We start from the raw sequence: 17,469 nt of genomic DNA, 5'->3' as shown, positions 1-17,469 counted from the left end.
TGGGGTAGTTTAACAGAGTTCAACTCCAGGGCAAGCCTACAGAGCACCAGTTACAAGAAGCCAGGCCCAGGACGGCTCCAGGAAGAAACACACCCTCTCATAACAGAGACTATCAGTTGCTGTACAAAGAGGGGTGGTCCAACTATAGAGATGCAAACTTGCAAACCACTTAGGGCAGGGATAGAGAACCATGGGCTCCCTAGATGTTGCTGACGTCCACTGCCCATCACCCCCAGCCAGCATGACCAACAGTCAAGGATGATGGGAGCTGGAGTCCAATGGCGTATGGGAGCCACAGGCTCCCTATGATAGGCTGAACAGGGACATGGGTGGCGCTGTGGTCTAAACCAGGGGTCAGCAACCTAAGGCCCATGGGCCAGAAGCGGCCTGCGGAGGTCATTTGACCAGCCCACGAGCCACCAACCAAGCTGCCCACTCATGCGCTGCGCTAAAAGTGGTTCAGAGCGGCACAGGGACTCGCTTCCGCGGTGCCGAAAATCACAATCAAGCCCACGGAGGGATCTCCGTGGGACCGATCCGGCCCAGGCAAGATAAACCTTGCTGACCCTTGGTCTAAACCACTGTCCCTTTGGGGCTTGCTGATTGGAAGGTTGGCGGTTCAAATCCCCACGATGGAGTGAGCTCCCGTTGCTCTGTCCCAGCTCCTGCCAACCTAACAGTTCAAAAGTATGCCAGTACAAGTAGGTAGATAAATAGGTACCACTGCGGCGGGAAGGTAAACAGTGTTTCCGCGCACTCTGGCTTCCATCACGGTGTCCTGTTGCACCAGAAGCGGTTTGGTCATGCTGGCAACATGATCTGGAAAGCTGTCTGTGGACAAATGCCAGCTCCCTCGGCCTGAAAGTGAGATGAGCGCCACAACCCTTTGACTTTGACTGGACTTAACTGTCCAAGGGTCCTTCACCTTTTCCTTTTACCTTATGGTAGGCTGGCAAAGTTATAGGAGACTAAGTTTAGGAAAGAAAATACCTTTTTAAGAGAGAGAAAAAGAAAGAGATAAGGTGTTCAGATAGAAGTTTAGGAGCTGACCAGCTGAAGGATGGATTCCCCAACATACTGAAGCAACCTTTGCTAACCATCCAAGGTATAAATGTTTGCAAACAGCTTTTCGAAGCTTTGCAATCAAGTGGATAGGAAATCTCATTGTCATATCAAGGATGAAAACCTCAAGGTAATTTATACAGTGAAATAAGCCCAGGCACAAAGGTTTATTAAAGGTGGTAATCATAGGATCATATGAGTTGGAAAGGACCCTGAGGATCATCCAGTCCAACCACCTGAAATGCAAGAATATGCAGCTGTCCCTTGCAGGGATCGAACCTGCAAGCTTGATGTTATCAGCACCACGCTCTAACCAGATGAGCTAAGTTCCAAAGAAAGCAATTAGGAACGTCTAATGTGCTGCTTTGGTTTCAAGGGGACTTTGTTATGACTAACTTTCTCTGGAACAGAGCAGCGCACATTAAGGCTGCAATCCTATGCTTACCTGGGAGTAAGCAGCACCCAATACATCAACACTTATTTCTGAGAAAACACACACAGGACCCAGTTCCATGGGGGTTCATTTTTAAAACTCAGGGACCTAGCAAAAGGCTACTGACCACAGGCCTCTCAACAACACTGGTAAAACAAATCACACTTAGAAAAATGAAAGCCGTTTTTTATTGTTGTCTCCACAGCCAATCATTTGACACGAACATGCATACGTAATTTGGCTACGCACACACCACTTTTCTTTTTAAACGTTAGTTATTAAACATACAACAGACATCCTTACAAAAATGAGTCAAAATGCAAACTTAACTTTTTAAAACAAACAGTTTTACTCATTTATTTATTTATTTTCTTTAAAAAAACCTTTGTGTGTTGGGTACCATTTGTACAAACACAGTTAATTTAAACAAATCTGCTCTTAAGTTTCCTCATGGTTGCACATAAAAAAGCTGCAATACAAAATGAAGTCACTGAGAGTTTCTTTCTTTCTTTTTAAATAGCAGAAATAGGCAGTTTCGCCATGCACAAGAAGCAATATTAAATATTAGTTTTTCAAAAAAAGAAAAAAAAACCACGTTTAAAAATATTTAGTTCAAGTCACAGAACTTTCTCCAGTCCAGAGAAATCCAAAACGCAATGCAGAATTAGCTGCCACAGAATGGCCATTCTGAAAGGCAAAATAAAAAATAAAATAAAAAAATCACCTCCCAGGGTTGATAAAATTTTCGATGATTTTGGCACAGAAAAGAAGTTATCAGCTTACTCAAGAACAAGAACGTGATTTTTTTTTTTTAAATGGAGAAGACAAGAAGAGGAGAAAAATCAAAAGCAAGACTGAACAAGATAGTAGTTGCAATCACTTAAAAAAAAGAAAAAAGATCTGTGCATCTCCGTCATTGCAGAATACTGTTTACAGCAGAGCATAATTTCCAGGTAACTGTTATTGCAACATAGATTTAATTTGCTTCGAGGTAGTCTCATCATTCAAATGTTTTGTTGTGTACCTAAAAAGGAAAAATAAAAGTGTGTAAAAACCACATGATTCTATGGCCTTGTACATCTCTGACAGTCTGATCCTTAAAAAAGACTATTTTGGAAACAAGAGCGCATTCCTGGGGCAGTGCAGTTGAGGGAAGCTTTGGGCTGGGTGTTTCCTGCTGAATCCCCGTGTACGTAGGCGTTTGAAAAATTCTAAAATGCTGTACCTGCCTTCACACTGTACCAGTAGTCCTTATTTACCAGTGCTAACCACTGTTTTCCAAGAAAGAAGAGTTGGCACTTACAGTGATTCCACGTTCAAAAGCTAGATACCTGAGAGCATTTAGAAGGCCTTCTACACTGTTTGGAGGCTGGTCTTTGAGAACTTTGATGCATCCTTTCATCTGGAAATCAATGCAAAAGGGTTGGGGGGGGGACAGGACACACACGTTAATTCACAACAAACCGGCGTTGGACGTAACCATGACACAACCTGCAATTTCACTTTTCAGAAAGGATCCAGCCCCTCATGTCAATACGATTAGCTCAATCAGTGGGGCGGCAATAACTTTTAAAACAACAGCCCTCGAAGGAAGCCAAGGCAGCCATAGATACACTCCCCATGATTCATATAAATAGCATTTTCACACAAGTGCAGCCTAGCTGGCATAATATGGGAACTTGCACTGAATCATCAGCATCATTTTTATTGACAGGCAGATGTGCTAAAAAATACATATTTTAAAAATGAATTATCTTCTGTGTTTCCTTCTTGCCTCCACCCCACCCAGCTGGCCCACCACGAGGAAGGGTAATTCACTCAGCCCCAGAACTTACATCAATTTTTGACGTTTTAGCAAACGCGCCTACTGGATGCACGTGGTCATAGAGAATGATGACGCCCACCATCACCCTCAGACAGAACGATACCGTTTGCTCGTTGGTGAACCTGCTTCTGTATTCTCTGGGATTTTAACAAGACACGGCAGTAAACTTGATTATCCAAAGCTGAATTCTTAATAATAATAATAATAATAATAATAATAATTTATTATTTATACCCTGCCCGTTTGGCTGGGTTTCCCCAGCCACTCTGTGCGATTTCCAACAAAACATTAAAATACAATAACCTATTAAACGTTAAAGGCTTCCCTAAACAGGGCTGCCTTCAGATGTCTTCTGAATGTCAGGTAGTTGCTCATCTCTTTGACATCTGGTGGGAGGGCGTTCCACAGGGCAGGCGCCACTACTGAGAAGGCCCTCTGCCTGGTTCCCTGTAACCTCACTTCTCACAGTGAGGGAGCCGCCAGAAGGCCCTCGGCACTGGACCTCAGTGTCCAGGCAGAACGATGGAGGTGGAGACGCTCCTTCAGGTAAACTGGGCCACGGCCGTTTAGGGCTTTAAAGGTCAGCACCAACACTTTGAATTGTGCTCGGAAACATACTGGGAGCCAGTGTAGGTCTTTCTGGATCGGTGTTACGTGGTCTTGGCGGCCACCCCCAGTCACCAGTCTAGCTGCCGCATTCTGGATTAGTTGTAGTTTCCGGGTCACCTTCAAAGGTAGCCCCACATAGAGTGCATTGCAGTAGTCCAAGCAAGAGATAACTAGAGCAAGTGTCTCAGCTGAATGTCATCCCCAAAAGTAACAGCCTTCTCAGGGTAAAGTTTCTTCCTTCCCAACTGCAAATCCTGAAGCCTGGTGCTGAGGTTTCGTTCCTACCTTTCCCTAACAGCGCAACATGCCTTGCTAAAACCACCCACCATACCTGGCTGCACAATAACCATTTGTGGCAGGTTAGGGTGATCAAGCACTGGGGGTCAACCCTGGAAAAGAGGCTCAAGATGAAGGCAAAGTACGCTCCAGGTTCTTATATCTTCCTGATTTATGCATGAGATCAAACCATTTCCCAAAGTGTACAGATGCCTTCCGATACATTCCGGTGTTGAAATATTAAAAAGAACTGTTCCCGCAAGAACTAGCAATCTGGCGCATGTCCAGCTTAATCTGAAAAAGGCGCTACAAAACTGGAAGTGTCGAGACCTCTCAGAGAGAGCACCCTATCTGTCATCTCCAAGGAGCACTATCAGTAGCAGCCACTTCTGTGGAAGAAAGTAAAATGCACTTGGGAGACTGTTATGGCAGGAATCGCTTCTCCACAGCCCACCCTGTGGGGCACAGGCTCCTTCCCTGACCCGAACATCTGGGTCAGATGTGTTCAGTCAGGAAAATGGCATGGTCCAATTCAGGAAAACAGGCTTGGCTCCACTCCTTGCTCTGTATAATGCACGGTCTACAATGACCAAGACTCTCCAGCCCCTTCCCTCCTCTATCTGCCACATTACAAAAGTTTCTTACTAGTTCAAGACGACTGCAGTCCTGCACTTGGGTACATAACAGAAAGGAACTACCAGGTTCTTATCTTATTCTTCCTTAATTCTAGGTTCTGGTTTTCCTCCAATTGTTTATACCTTCGGCAAATTAACTCTGAATTTGTGATTTACTATCTATGGCTTATCGTGATCAGAGTATGATTTCTTCTTGGTGTTTGAAACTTCTCAGTAAAAAACAAAGAGGCTATGCTTAGGGAGATGCCCATGTTTGTCAAATAAATAAAATGGTGTTTTGATCAAAAGTTATTTCTGAAGTAGCCTCTGTACTTACGGGGTTTCCAGCATAACTCGGCAAACGCTGGCCATGGTGCTTAAGCAGTCTGTGGTGTTCTCTATAGGCAAATTTTTGTTCTGTAATTGGCATAAGAAATACATAGTTACTGTAATACAAGCAAGCAACCCATTTTTCCAAGTAGGACTGAGAATGTCTCCTGTTCAGAACCCTGGAGAACTGCTACCTACTGGCATAGACCAGTGTTTCTCAAACTTGCTGGACTACAACTCCCATCATCCCTGGCCACTGGTCCTGCTAGGTAGGGATGATGGGAGTTGTAGTCCAACAACAGCTGGAGACCCAAGCTTGAGAAACACTGATCATGTTGAGAGTAATATTCTTCCCCTTGGTGAAGAAGCTTCAGTGACAAGTTTTAGGAGCCAAGTGCAAAAGGCAGACAAGTTGTTGTGGGGTAGGGAGGGAGCAAACTTTAGCTGCGCATTACTGAGTTGCGCTGAGATGCTGCCATCTATGACGAGTCACAAGATTTACTGAATTCCGAAACCTCTCTTCTATAAGCTGACATGTGAAATTCAACATTAAGATGCACCCAAAAGTCTGTAACACAGAGTCTTGTCAGTAGCACAAGCCAGTTTTACGCAACACACTTGTGTTTTCCACAGTTTTCCTAACAAGGAGGTCTATTCACGCACATACCTCTGAAACGAATTTTGTCGTGGCATCGCTTAAGGTTTTCAACATTGGCGTTGCTTCGGCATAAAATAAAGACATTCTGTTGGCCAATTCGTTATTTACTTCATTTTCTCCTTCTGCCTACCAAAGTATAAAATTTTAAAAATCACAATCTTCACTGGTTTTGAATAAACAGAGTAAGTGGTACAAGGGTCACAAAGAAATACCTTCTTCACTTCTACAGAAGGGTACTTACTGGAACATTATTGATCCTCATACGACTCAAGGTTCTTCTGTAGTAGCTGAAGTCATTCTGAATTGCGGGATTCGTCATCTAGAAAAGGGGGGGGGGGAGAGGATGTATTGGTGACAAGTGCACATCATACCTTAACCCATTCTGAAGGGGCCAGGGATTTCAGTTCTGTGAAGACCTGGGAAATGAGGCTAGCATCTTGAGGTCCTGCACTGAAGCGGTGGTCTAGGATAGGATCCTAAATATTACTTTGTCAAGGCAGAATCCTGCATAACTAGGCTATTAAATATCCAGAATACTACAGAAGACATAATGTGATTTCGTGTGTGTTGCCTAATACCATAATATGGAATAGGCAGCAGCTGAATCGGGCAAGCATTAGTCACTGCTGTTAGCAGGACAGATAGCTCTGCCTGGATGCTTATAGGTACGGCCGTACTGTCCTTGCATGGAGAACCTCCAGCATTTTGTGCCAGTATGAGGAATGGGAAATTGGACTAAGATGCTCCTCTGTTCCGGTCCAGCAGGGTTCTTCTTATGTCCTTAGTGATGTGACAAGCTTGAACAATTAGTAAGATCAGGGTTAACAGTCCTTGGCTGCCATCCAGGAGCAGAAATGGAAAGAGATTTCCAAAGGCCTGGAAACGATGCCTTATGAGGAACGGCTAAGGGAGCTGGGCATGTTTAGCCTGGAGAAGAGGAGGTTAAGGGGTGATATGATAGCCATGTTCAAATATATAAAAGGATGTCACATAGAGGAGGGAGAAAGGTTGTTTTCTGCTGCTCCAAAGAAGCGGACACGGAGCAATGGATCCAAACTACAAGAAAGAAGATTCCACCTAAACATTAGGAAGAACTTCCTGACAGTAAGAGCTGTTTGACAGTGGAATTTGCTGCCAAGGAGTGTGGTGGAGTCTCCTTCTTTGGAGGTCTTTAAGCAGAGGCTTGACAACCATATGTCAGGAGTGCTCTGATGGTGTTTCCTGCTTGGCAGGGGGTTGCACTCGATGGCCCTTGTGGTCTCTTCCAACTCTATGATTCTATGATTCTATTTGTTTACAGCAACATTGGATCAATGGACAAACAAGCACTGTGCAACGCTGTAACACGGATCAGAGCTGCTTTGCGACCGTCCAGTTTGGACAAGCGCTATGCGGGGATAATTCTGGACTTACCTTCAGCTCATCAAAACGGAGTGTGAAATGAAGGATTTCCGCAAACTGTTTGGCAAGAGCCTGCTCTCGCTCCAGGTGCTGCGTGGGAGAATATGGAGTGCTTGTCAGAGCCCCAAGAAGACCTCGTAATGCAGCTTCTGTACGCAAGAACAAGGAGGACAGTTATGTAAAACAGTGTGAATGTGTTGAATGTCCTGTCGTTCAGGATGATTACAAAAGCAGGCCACAATCGAGGTGTTATAAAATCCTAGGTGCCAGTGATCTGCCCTAAAAAAAGGAGAGTCCTTCAACCTTCCTCAAAAGCAGTTTATATTGCTTCCAAGATACATTAGACTAGAAATTACAAACAACAAAAACCAAACCCACCAAATTAGCAGTAAATGTCAACATTTCTGTGTAGGTAGTAAGTTAGCAATACAAGTCATTAGCAGTAATATCAACAAATTCTACCATGCTAAAATATTTAACACCGTGGGATCCTGGCCTTAATTACATGGTAGATCATACAATATTATAGAGCAAATCAATCAAACAGTTACTACTGACACTTACCAAGTCTTTGAGAAAATTCATAGAATTTCTTTAGTTTGCCCACTAGAGGGACAACCGCACCCCATGCCTTCTCCTGGAGCCTCTCATCAGTGGGATGCTGTATTGCCTGGAACAATTAAACATGAGCAAGGATGTTTGCTTTATAATAATGTTTGCTTTACAGTATAGTTTTCTCTACATTTAAATCATATAAAAGCATGGGACAACCAAGTCATAAGACCACAAAACAGAGACATTGTTCTGTGTGACCATGCACAATCCCTAGAGGAGCTCGGGGAGAAAAAAAAGCCTAGATGAAGCTCTCACAGTACACAAGTCTCACTCTCGTGTCAATAGCCTGCAGCGTGGAGAACGAGGATCACCTCATTGCAAAGGAAAGAGCGGGGGGAAGAAGGGAAATTGCACTGCTGATTAATGAGACTCATACTATTGTCAGATCATTATTCCACCAACTGGCAGCTGCTCCCCAAGGTCTCAGGGCAGAGGTCTCCTTTTAACATGAGATGCCAAGGGTTGAATCTGGAGCCTTCTGTATGCAGTCATCATGTTCCACTGCTGAGCAATGGTGCAGCCCAAGCTACCTGCACAACTACATGTCATGCAACAATATCAGAAGAATGTCAGGCACTATCTGGGTGACGGATTCCCCCAGCAACTAAATATTACAGGTGGTTAAAAGGTAGGGGAAATGAGATACCCTGAAATAGAATTGTGGCGCCAAGGAAAGAAAATGTGGGTGTTGGTGCAACAAGTGAGAAACACTCACGCTGCATGTTTGCAATATAAATCTGATTATCTGGAAAGGGTCCAAAATGACCTGTTTCAGGGCTGCCGAGAGCACAGTTAAAACATGATAGTAAAAATTACTTGCACATAGAGCATGCTATTGGTAGTGCACAAACTGTTATTTAAAAGTTATAGAGACTCTGGCAGAAACTGAACCTTTAACTGATCCGTATTAAGGTCATATGGGACGGTGGTGCTGTGGGTTAAACCACAGAGCCTAGGCCTTGCCGATCAGAAGGTCGGCGGTTCGAATCCCCGCAACGGGGTGATCTCCCATTGTTCGGTCCCTGCTCCTGCCAACTTAGCAGTTCGAAAGCATGTCAAAGTGCAAGTAGATAAATAGGTACCACTCCGGCGGGAAGGTAAACGGTGTTTCAGTGCGCTGCTCTGGTTCACCAGAAGCGGCTTAGTCATGCTGGCCACATGACCCAGAAGCTGTATGTCGGCTCCCTTGGCCAATAAAGTAAGATGAGCGCCACAACCCCAGAGTTGCTTATGACTGGACCTAATGGTCGGGGGGGGGGTCCCTTTACCTTTATTAAGGTCATAATCACTAATGCAAAGTATGATACATAGCATCACTAAATTGATTACAAAATACTCCATCCAATTATGCTTTTTACCTCTCGTATTTCATGACCGGCTCCTCTGTATGACTGCAAGTCTTCCAGGATTCCTTCTGCATCCTTTAACACTACATTTACCTGATTATAAATCTCTTTTTCTGATTCTGTAGGTTGAGCATCTAAACAACACGACAGCATATTAAATCATATTTGTAGTTACACAATTTTCAACATCTTGAACATGCTTGAATATACTCCTGAAAGTAGTGTTTAAATGTATATACATGGTTTGGGTTTATTTTTCCTATCAAAATATACTTGCAATCTGTGCATTATGTCTAAATGCAACTGGAATATCTAGAAGCCTTGTTTGTCAAAACAGCTTTGGTCAGTTCAGCCTTTCACAATCCACATAGTAAAAGCCTTCTGGTTAGAGAAACACATAGGTTAGGGCTGACATATCCGGGATTTGCCCATTGAAAATAGAGTCTGGGCAGAATTTCCGAAAATTGGTGAAATGTCTGGGAAAACCCGGGTGTATGGCAACCCATGCCAGAAGTGTTGATTTCCTGAAACTTTTGTGTCCGGATTTTCAGTTTTTGAAATATGGCAACCTTACCATAGGCTTACTAGCTTTGGGAAGAGGTGGAAATGAAGCAAGAGCTCACAGAATGTGGATAGTAATATCACAGCTGTGGGCAAGTGAGGAACCTCCTTATCAGCTGTATACTGGTTTTGTGTTAAAACATGAGGCGAAGAATCAGTAAGCCGAGTAATCTTTTTAAATATCCAAAATCAATAAATAGGCATCTACAATTTTAATCAGCCTTGTCGTGCAACACACCAGAAGGGAAGCGCCACAGATCAGAGCAAATGCTTTGCGCAAAAAGGCCTGATGTTTAATCTCTGGCATCTTCCATTAAAAGGATCCCAGGTGATGGGAAAGACCCTTAGATGCTGGAGAGCAGCTGTCAGTCAGGGTACAGAATACTCGGCTAGATTGAACAAAGGCCTAGCTCAGCAGAAGGTAGGCTCATTTGCACCTATGAAATAATACCAACAGGTATGTGGACTGTGTGGCATTTGTGTACAGGGCTTGAGTCCTGGGCACTGGGCTATTTATCAGTGCTCCAGGTGAAAAAGAGAAGGTGCCTAGCTGGATAAAAGCCGCACACAGACCTTTGGTCAGATGTCATGAGCGGCATTTAGGAGTAGAATACAAAATCAGATACTAATACTGTTCAAATCCATGTTGGTACAGCATCTGTTCTATTAAAAATTCCTTGGGTGGCATTCAGCTAAGTTTTACAAGACCCTTGGGTTCAGCTAATTTTAATTTCAGTGAGTCTACTCTTGAGTAAAATCTAGTTGAATACCAACTCTTATTTAAGATCTGGAATTCACATGCCATTCTAGAAAATTTCTCTGTTTAACAGCAAAATTATACTTTCTACCGCAAGGGAGATGCTTTCGGTGGGAAAAGCTGTTGTTGCTGTTATTGCATCCTTATAAAAAGGCCATTTCTTAGGGCATAGCCCTAACAAGATAGCTCATGTAATCATGAAATAAAATGCATATGAAATCAAATTAAGTTAGCTTCAGTGGATCTAGCTCAGAGTCCTGACTTAAGTTGGATACCATTTTAAAACAGTTCCATCATTGAATACATGTGGCATTAGGATACCTCCTTTAAGGAAAGGCGATTCTAAACAGATCTTAATCACCATTTAAAATAAGCAATGTTGAAGCTACATGCAACTGAGTGTGAGCTAGAAACTCACAGACTGCAATCAAACGTTTGCCGCTTCGTTTAATTTCCATTGATATTCACAGGCCTTTTGCCTGAACCCACGGACCGTTCAAACACCCCCTTATAAATCATCACCGTTTCCAATTTCATCTGAACTCGGAAGTAGCTTGGGGGCAAGTCAGAGTCTTAAACAAAGTTTAAACTGTGGTTTAAGACCTTGGGCTTGTTCTGAAGCTGCTAGCCATAGTTTCCCCACTCAGATGAAAAGGGAAACTGTGGTTAATTGTAGACTTTCTGGCTCCCCCAGGTGTGCCATGAAGGAGCTACATCTGAGACAAAAGGCTTGTGCATCCCTTGGATTCAGATGAGATATGAACTTCTGAACTGGGTGTTAAGATGCAAAAGGCATAAGGCAACAGGCAGATTCTTTTATGACTTCATCAAAGGAGGCCCAGAAGCAAAGCAGCATCTGATTTTCACAGCAGTAAGTATAAATTGATATTAAACATTGTAAATTATAAAAACAACTACTTGGACCCCCTTCATTCACATGCTACCTCTGCAGTTGCTCCCAAACTTGGTGCTGTGTTTACAAAGAGGCAGCAACATGCACACAAATAAAAGTACATGCAAAAGTGAGTCTAACTGGTAGGCTCTCTTTGGACTACTTAGGGCACAAGATAAAAGATAAATATCTTTTTAAATGTTCTCACTTTCAAAGTCAAGGAAAAAATTTGGTCCCTGCTCAAGGTCTGTGCACGTCAAAACTTTAAGAAGGTTCCCCATGCTAAGGTACCTGTTGAGACAATGAGAAAAGACAAAGAATATTTCTTTTTAAAAAGAATAGGAGATTAACAGGGGGGAAATGCATTAACTTTCCAGGTACTCCTGTATTTTCAATTCTTGGTATGATCCAAGCAATGAAGTATTGTTTCCAACTTCCCAACACATCCAACAGCTGAAAAGTGGGCTATCCAATAGCAGACAGAAGAACATCCATCAGAAAGCAAGAGAAAATCTCACACCATGTGGCTCCCCAATTGTACTCATAGAAGTCAGATGCCCATAATACGCTGTTCATAAATTAGAATTTCAAAATATCCAATTCTGTAGTGGATGACTGTATTTCGCAGGCACCCTCTTCTCACACTGTTTCACTTCAGAATATCTATGGATGATAGCAAAGTTTGACAGCCTTTTCTGCTTCATTTTAATGGATTCAAAACTCCAAGTCTGAAATGGGAGTGAGGTACCTGCGGCCATTCAGACATTGTTGGACTCCAGTCTGCCAGCATGGCCAATGGTCAGCAATTGTGTGAGTTGTAGTTCAGAGACATCTGAAAGCTGCAGGTTCCCCATTTCTATAAGAACATTTCAGATACCCAGCAATACCTTAAAAGCATTTTCCGTTTCTCTTCTATACTCAGTCTTCTCTTCTCTTGGTATATGCCAGAGTTGGCAACCTAAGGCCCATAAGCCATCCTTGAACCGAGCCGCCCGCTCAGCGAGTCCCCGCACGCTGCGCTAAACCGGCGCAACGCAGCGCGGCACCTCTCTTCCGCGGCTCCGGAAATCGCTTTTGCGCATGGCCAGACGCAGGAAATCGCTTCTGCACAGGTGTTATTTTCAGTGTCTGGGCATGCGCAGAAGCGATTTTCGGCGCTGTGGACATGCCCACGGTGGATCTCCACGGGAGTGACCAGGCCCATGCCCAGTAAGCCTTGCCAAACCCTGGTATATAATAATAATAATAATAATAATAATAATAATAAAATATTATTTATACCCCGCCCTCCCCAGCCAAGGCCGTGCTCAGAGCGGCTTACAAGCAATAATAAAAACAAGATGAATGATTACAACTTAAAAACAAAAATAAAATTCAACATTAAAATAATGGAACATTAAAATATAAAAATGTAGCCTCATCGCAGGAGGAGAAGGAAAAGAAAAAAGAAAGAGAGGGAGGGAGGGAATCAAATTGGCTCCAAGCCAAAGGCCAGGCGGAACAACTCTGTCTTACAGGCCCTGAAGAAAGAAATCAGATCCTGCAGGGCCCTGGTCTCATGAGACAGAGCGTTCCACCAGGCCGGAGCCAGTGTTGAAAAGGCCCTGGCTCTGGTTGAAGCCAATCTAACTTCCTTAGGGCCTGGGACCACTAGGGTGTTGCTATTTATGGACCTTGAGGCTCTCCGTGGGGCATACCAGGAGAGGCGGTCTACCTGTTCTACTTCCCTAGAACTCCCTCCCCCACCTAAGAAAAATTGTGCTAGGTAGGGAAAGGTGGGTCATGTCTATTGTTATTTGATTGTTTGTGCTTTTATTATAGCCAATAAAATGTTTCTTGAGGGCGACAGTTGGTAGTCCTAATGTAGCTGAGTGGTTTGAAACGCAGAGGCAGAATGCAAACCAATGAACACAAAGTAACTGCCACACAGACATATGAACTCCGCAGCACAACAATATACCAAGAGCAGAATTGCAAAAGTTCCGGTCATTCATGGCAGCACAAAACCCAGGCCTAGTTCTCACTGAGGGAATAAACACATATCTAGATTGCACCTCTTCACAATGCAAGTCGAGCTCCACGTGACCAAACTCTTCTTTTGACAAAGGATTCCTTCCATGTAGGAAACTAAACACTAGGGGTTTATTCATATTTCCTGAGACATATGGGATAAAACATAGTTTTCTGCTGTATCAAGTCTGGACACTTCACTACAAAAATTGCTCTGCTTCAACCACGCAACGGTCGGCGGCCATTTTTGTGCAAGCATGTTATTACATTTTGAAAAGGGCTACAGGTCCATTAAGATGGATGGCACCGCAGAAACGCCTCGTTTTAGATCTAAGAATCTCAAGTGCTGACAGTTTAACAAGATGTCAAGTCTGTGCTCCAAGGTATCACGTTGAAAAGAAAGATATTCTTGGAAAGCCAGCAGAGTGTAGCTTGAACGGTGCATGAAATCGTCTGTTCAAAAAGCAATTACTGGTGTGTGAAGGATAAAGTACTTGGCCCTCAATAAAACTGGCAAGGCTGTAAGCTTGGGTGTTTTTACAGCAGAAGTTTGTATTTCAGAAGGCCCTGCAATACAAAGACTGCCATACCATACCGAGATAGATTTATTCCCCAAATACATCACAGCATCACCAATTTTTTCCCTCCACTAATTCAACAGTCATAGAATCATAGAGTTGGAAGAGACCACAAGGGCCATCGAGTCCAACCCCCTGCCAAGCAGGAAACACCATCAGAGCACTCCTGACATATGGTTGTCAAGCCTCTGCTGAAAGACCTCCAAAGAAGGAGACTCCACCACACTCCTTGGCAGCAAATTCCACTGTCGAACAGCTCTTACTGTCAGGAAGTTCTTCCTAATGTTTAAAGTCCACACCTGAATTGTCTGGGAGGGGAGAGGGGTTACTGGTTTGTTCTCTTCTTCATTTTGCTTTTAGGATGCATTTTGTGCTTTTATCCTGTATTTTTATGCTGTGAATCATCCTGAGATCTTCAGATGAAGGGTGGCATATAAATTTAATAAATAAAATAACCTGGCAGTGACAATTTAATTCATTTTCGTATCCAGCTATAAGAATTTCACTTTCTAAGCCCGCTTCCCATGAGTTCTCCTTGGAAGAAAAATTAAAGTTCAGCTGATGTCTATTAGATGTGATGCAGTCTACCTAAGAATACTGCTTTATTTGACATGGGGGAAGGGAAAGCAGGGAAGAGCCTCACTAACATAATATACCAGTCACTTCATCTCCTGCCAGCAAATGCTCTTGAATAACATCCAATGAGGTCAGCTGCCTTGCAGAATGAATTTCCAGATTTCGGGGAGTGGGGACAGGCATGGTGGGCTGCAAAAGCAGGAGAGGAAGGGGATGTGTTGTTGTGTCTGGTGGCTTCTTAAGAGTTTAAAAAGCTATTCAATGTACCTGTCATATTGCATTTGAAAAACCAGCAATTCTTGCTATGTGACCTGAGATTCTATTGTTTTATGATCGTTTCTGTCATTATTGCTGCTAGTACCACCCAGATGATGGTGCGCAATGGCAGTCCAGTGGTACCTCGCAAGACGAATGCCTCGCAAGACGAATGCCTCGCAAGACGAAAGAGTTTTTTGTTTTTTGAGTTGCTTTGCAAGACGAATTTCCCTATGGGCTTGCTTCGCAAGACGAAAACGTCTTGCGCATTCGTCAATGCATTCCTATGGGAAACCGTCAATGCATTTCCTATGGGAAACCATGCTTCGCAAGATGAAAAATTCACAAGACGAAAAAACTTGCAGAACGAATTAATTTCTTCTTGCGAGGCACCACTGTAACACCGTTTTGGAATCTAGCGGGTCCCAGGTCAGCTCAGCCAGGAGAGCCAGGAGAAGGGGGCTTGGATTGCTCTGCTTATCAAGTCAATTTGTTCTGGCCATAAGACATACAAACACACAAAGCAAGCAACCGCGGGAACCAAACAGTGCACTGGTACAAATAATGGCAATGAACTGTATCATCCTTTTTTGATGCCACTTGAGAAATCAATTAGAATGAGCAGAGACATCTTTTCATATCTCATCAAGTTGAACAGTCCTTTGCTGATGTTCAGTAACAGAGGGGGGAAATATATGAACGCCACATATTAAAGAATAGTTTCTAAGGATTGTAAATAATTCCTGTTTGTAAAAAAATCAAAAAAGGCTTGCTTATTCTCTCCCCCCCCCCAAGCTCAAAACACATGTCTCTACTTAACTTTAATCCTTAGCTTTTGTCTATTTCTTTGGGCTCACTTTCAGTATCTGATGCTATTCTATAGAGGAACTGCAGCCCATTTAACGCCTGCAGCCGTGTGAAGCCACACCACTAGTCAGAGCAGATTATTACACCGAGGATCCCTTCCAGGGCCTAAAAATAATGCATCAAATTTAAATGCTTTTTGCCAGCTTCGGTTTCTAGTGGTTGTGTACTAAAGACTCTTGACTGCCCTTGCTTAGCGTCTCCTAATGCCTCCCAGCGGTTTCTATGGTATCAGCAAACAGCTCTCTCAGGCCCTGTGGAACCAGGTTGTGGGAATCGCAGAGAAAGGCTGCTTCCAACTTGACCTACTTTCACAGAATAAGACATACGGGATGCCACATCTGATTACAATGACTCTGCCCATTACAGCCTTATGGGGTTGTCTGATGCAGAGTGCCGTGTCAAATTCAGACAGGCGGAAAGCCCAGGCATATTTTCAAAACAACACTGGCACGCATGGCCTTCATTCTGAAAACATCCCAGGCACATTTCAGCTTGGGCTCCGTCGAGATAAAACGAAAGAGAATTACGGGATGTAATAGAAATTCACAAGAACCAGAGATGACTCCCCTCAGGGGTAAGAGTAGGTTAATAACTATTTTGTTCCCAACTGGTGAACAAGACTCGTGGCTCACTGAGTGGTAACCTCGCTCCCTCGTTTTCAATATTTATGGAGGAATAAGCAGAGATACAGAATTCCTCACGCCAAGAACTGACGAGTTTTTTTGGGGGGGGGGGGGGCATTGTGCTTTTTCGCTTGGAAAAAAAACAATGCAGAAGATCAAAGTCAATAAAAGAACATCCCGATAAATCAGACCGGAAAAGATAGCATGATTTTAGAGCTAATTCTCTAACCACAGAAGGAGGCATGACTTCTACAATGTGCCTTTTTCCTATTAATTCTCAAAGGAGCAGAGTTTCAAGAGACTTAAGCTAAAGAGTGAAATCCAATGCTATGAAAGCAGATTTCCCCTTTCGCTCCTCCCACTGCAGCCCCCCGGTATTTGTCTGTTGGTACCCCAACCTCCAGCGCAGAGTTTGGAGGCTTGTGGGGGTTGCAAGGCGGGGAGAGGGAGGTGAACTCCCACTGGGCCAGCAGATGTCTGTTTGGAGATAATCCTATTAAAACTTGTACAGAATAAACTGGAATCACACAGAAATTCTCCCCTCCCTGCAAAAAAGCAACTAAGGCCCTGATCCAGTTCTCATCATGAGAGAGTTATGGACCCAACCATTTGCACCTAACACTGTGTTTTAATAAAAGTAGTTTGAGGTTGTTTGTTAAACTGATGTGCTTTGGTTGCAAGGAGCTTTAAAGTTATTTTTAGTCATTTGTCATGTTTTTTATTGCCACTTGTATTAGCTGTTTTGAGTATTTTTTTTTAAAGCGGCATAAAACTGTTCGGCCGTAGGTAACACACCACTATTGTGGTTTCCTCTTCCTTTCAGTCGATAGAGCATGGGACTCTTAATCTCAGGGCTATGGGTTTGAGTACCAGCGGACAAAAGATTCCTGCATTGCAGGGGCTGGACTAGATGACCACTGTGACCCTTCCAACTTTATAATTCTATGATATTACAATCTGTGAAAATGGAATAAGGCTCTGTTCTAACAATAATAATAATAATAATAATAATAATTTATTATTTGTACCCCGCCCATCTGGCTGGGTCCCCCCAGCCACTCTGGGCGGCCTCCATAGAAACAAAAAATACAATAAAATATCACAGATTAAAAACTTCCCTGAACAGGGCTGCCTTAAGATGTCTTCTGAATGTCAGGTAGTTATTTATCGCTTTGACATCT

The 17,469-nt window shown here is 43.3% G+C and overlaps 1 protein-coding gene across 4 annotated transcripts in view; it reads right to left on the bottom strand.

Moving 5' to 3' along the window:
* Positions 1-1,665: 1,665 nt before the first annotated feature.
* Positions 1,666-17,469, bottom strand: part of CYRIB (CYFIP related Rac1 interactor B) — a 56,136-nt gene continuing 40,332 nt past the window's right edge. For all 4 annotated transcript variants that reach the window (XM_083450687.1, XM_083450688.1, XM_083450689.1 and 1 more), the window contains exons 4-13: positions 11,588-11,670; positions 9,182-9,303; positions 7,773-7,878; positions 7,221-7,357; positions 6,049-6,126; positions 5,817-5,933; positions 5,157-5,236; positions 3,331-3,457; positions 2,827-2,897; positions 1,666-2,519 (exon numbers count right to left, since the gene is read on the bottom strand). In XM_083450687.1, the coding sequence (XP_083306813.1) occupies positions 2,456-2,519; positions 2,827-2,897; positions 3,331-3,457; positions 5,157-5,236; positions 5,817-5,933; positions 6,049-6,126; positions 7,221-7,357; positions 7,773-7,878; positions 9,182-9,303; positions 11,588-11,660 (975 nt within the window). In that variant the 5' untranslated portion in view covers positions 11,661-11,670 and the 3' untranslated portion in view covers positions 1,666-2,455. The remainder of the gene's footprint in view (positions 2,520-2,826; positions 2,898-3,330; positions 3,458-5,156; positions 5,237-5,816; positions 5,934-6,048; positions 6,127-7,220; positions 7,358-7,772; positions 7,879-9,181; positions 9,304-11,587; positions 11,671-17,469) is intronic.

This window comes from Podarcis tiliguerta, assembly GCF_965153285.1.
Source record: "Podarcis tiliguerta genome assembly, chromosome: 7".
Taxonomy (NCBI): domain Eukaryota; kingdom Metazoa; phylum Chordata; class Lepidosauria; order Squamata; family Lacertidae; genus Podarcis; species Podarcis tiliguerta.
This window is presented reverse-complemented; position numbering and strand designations above follow the sequence as displayed.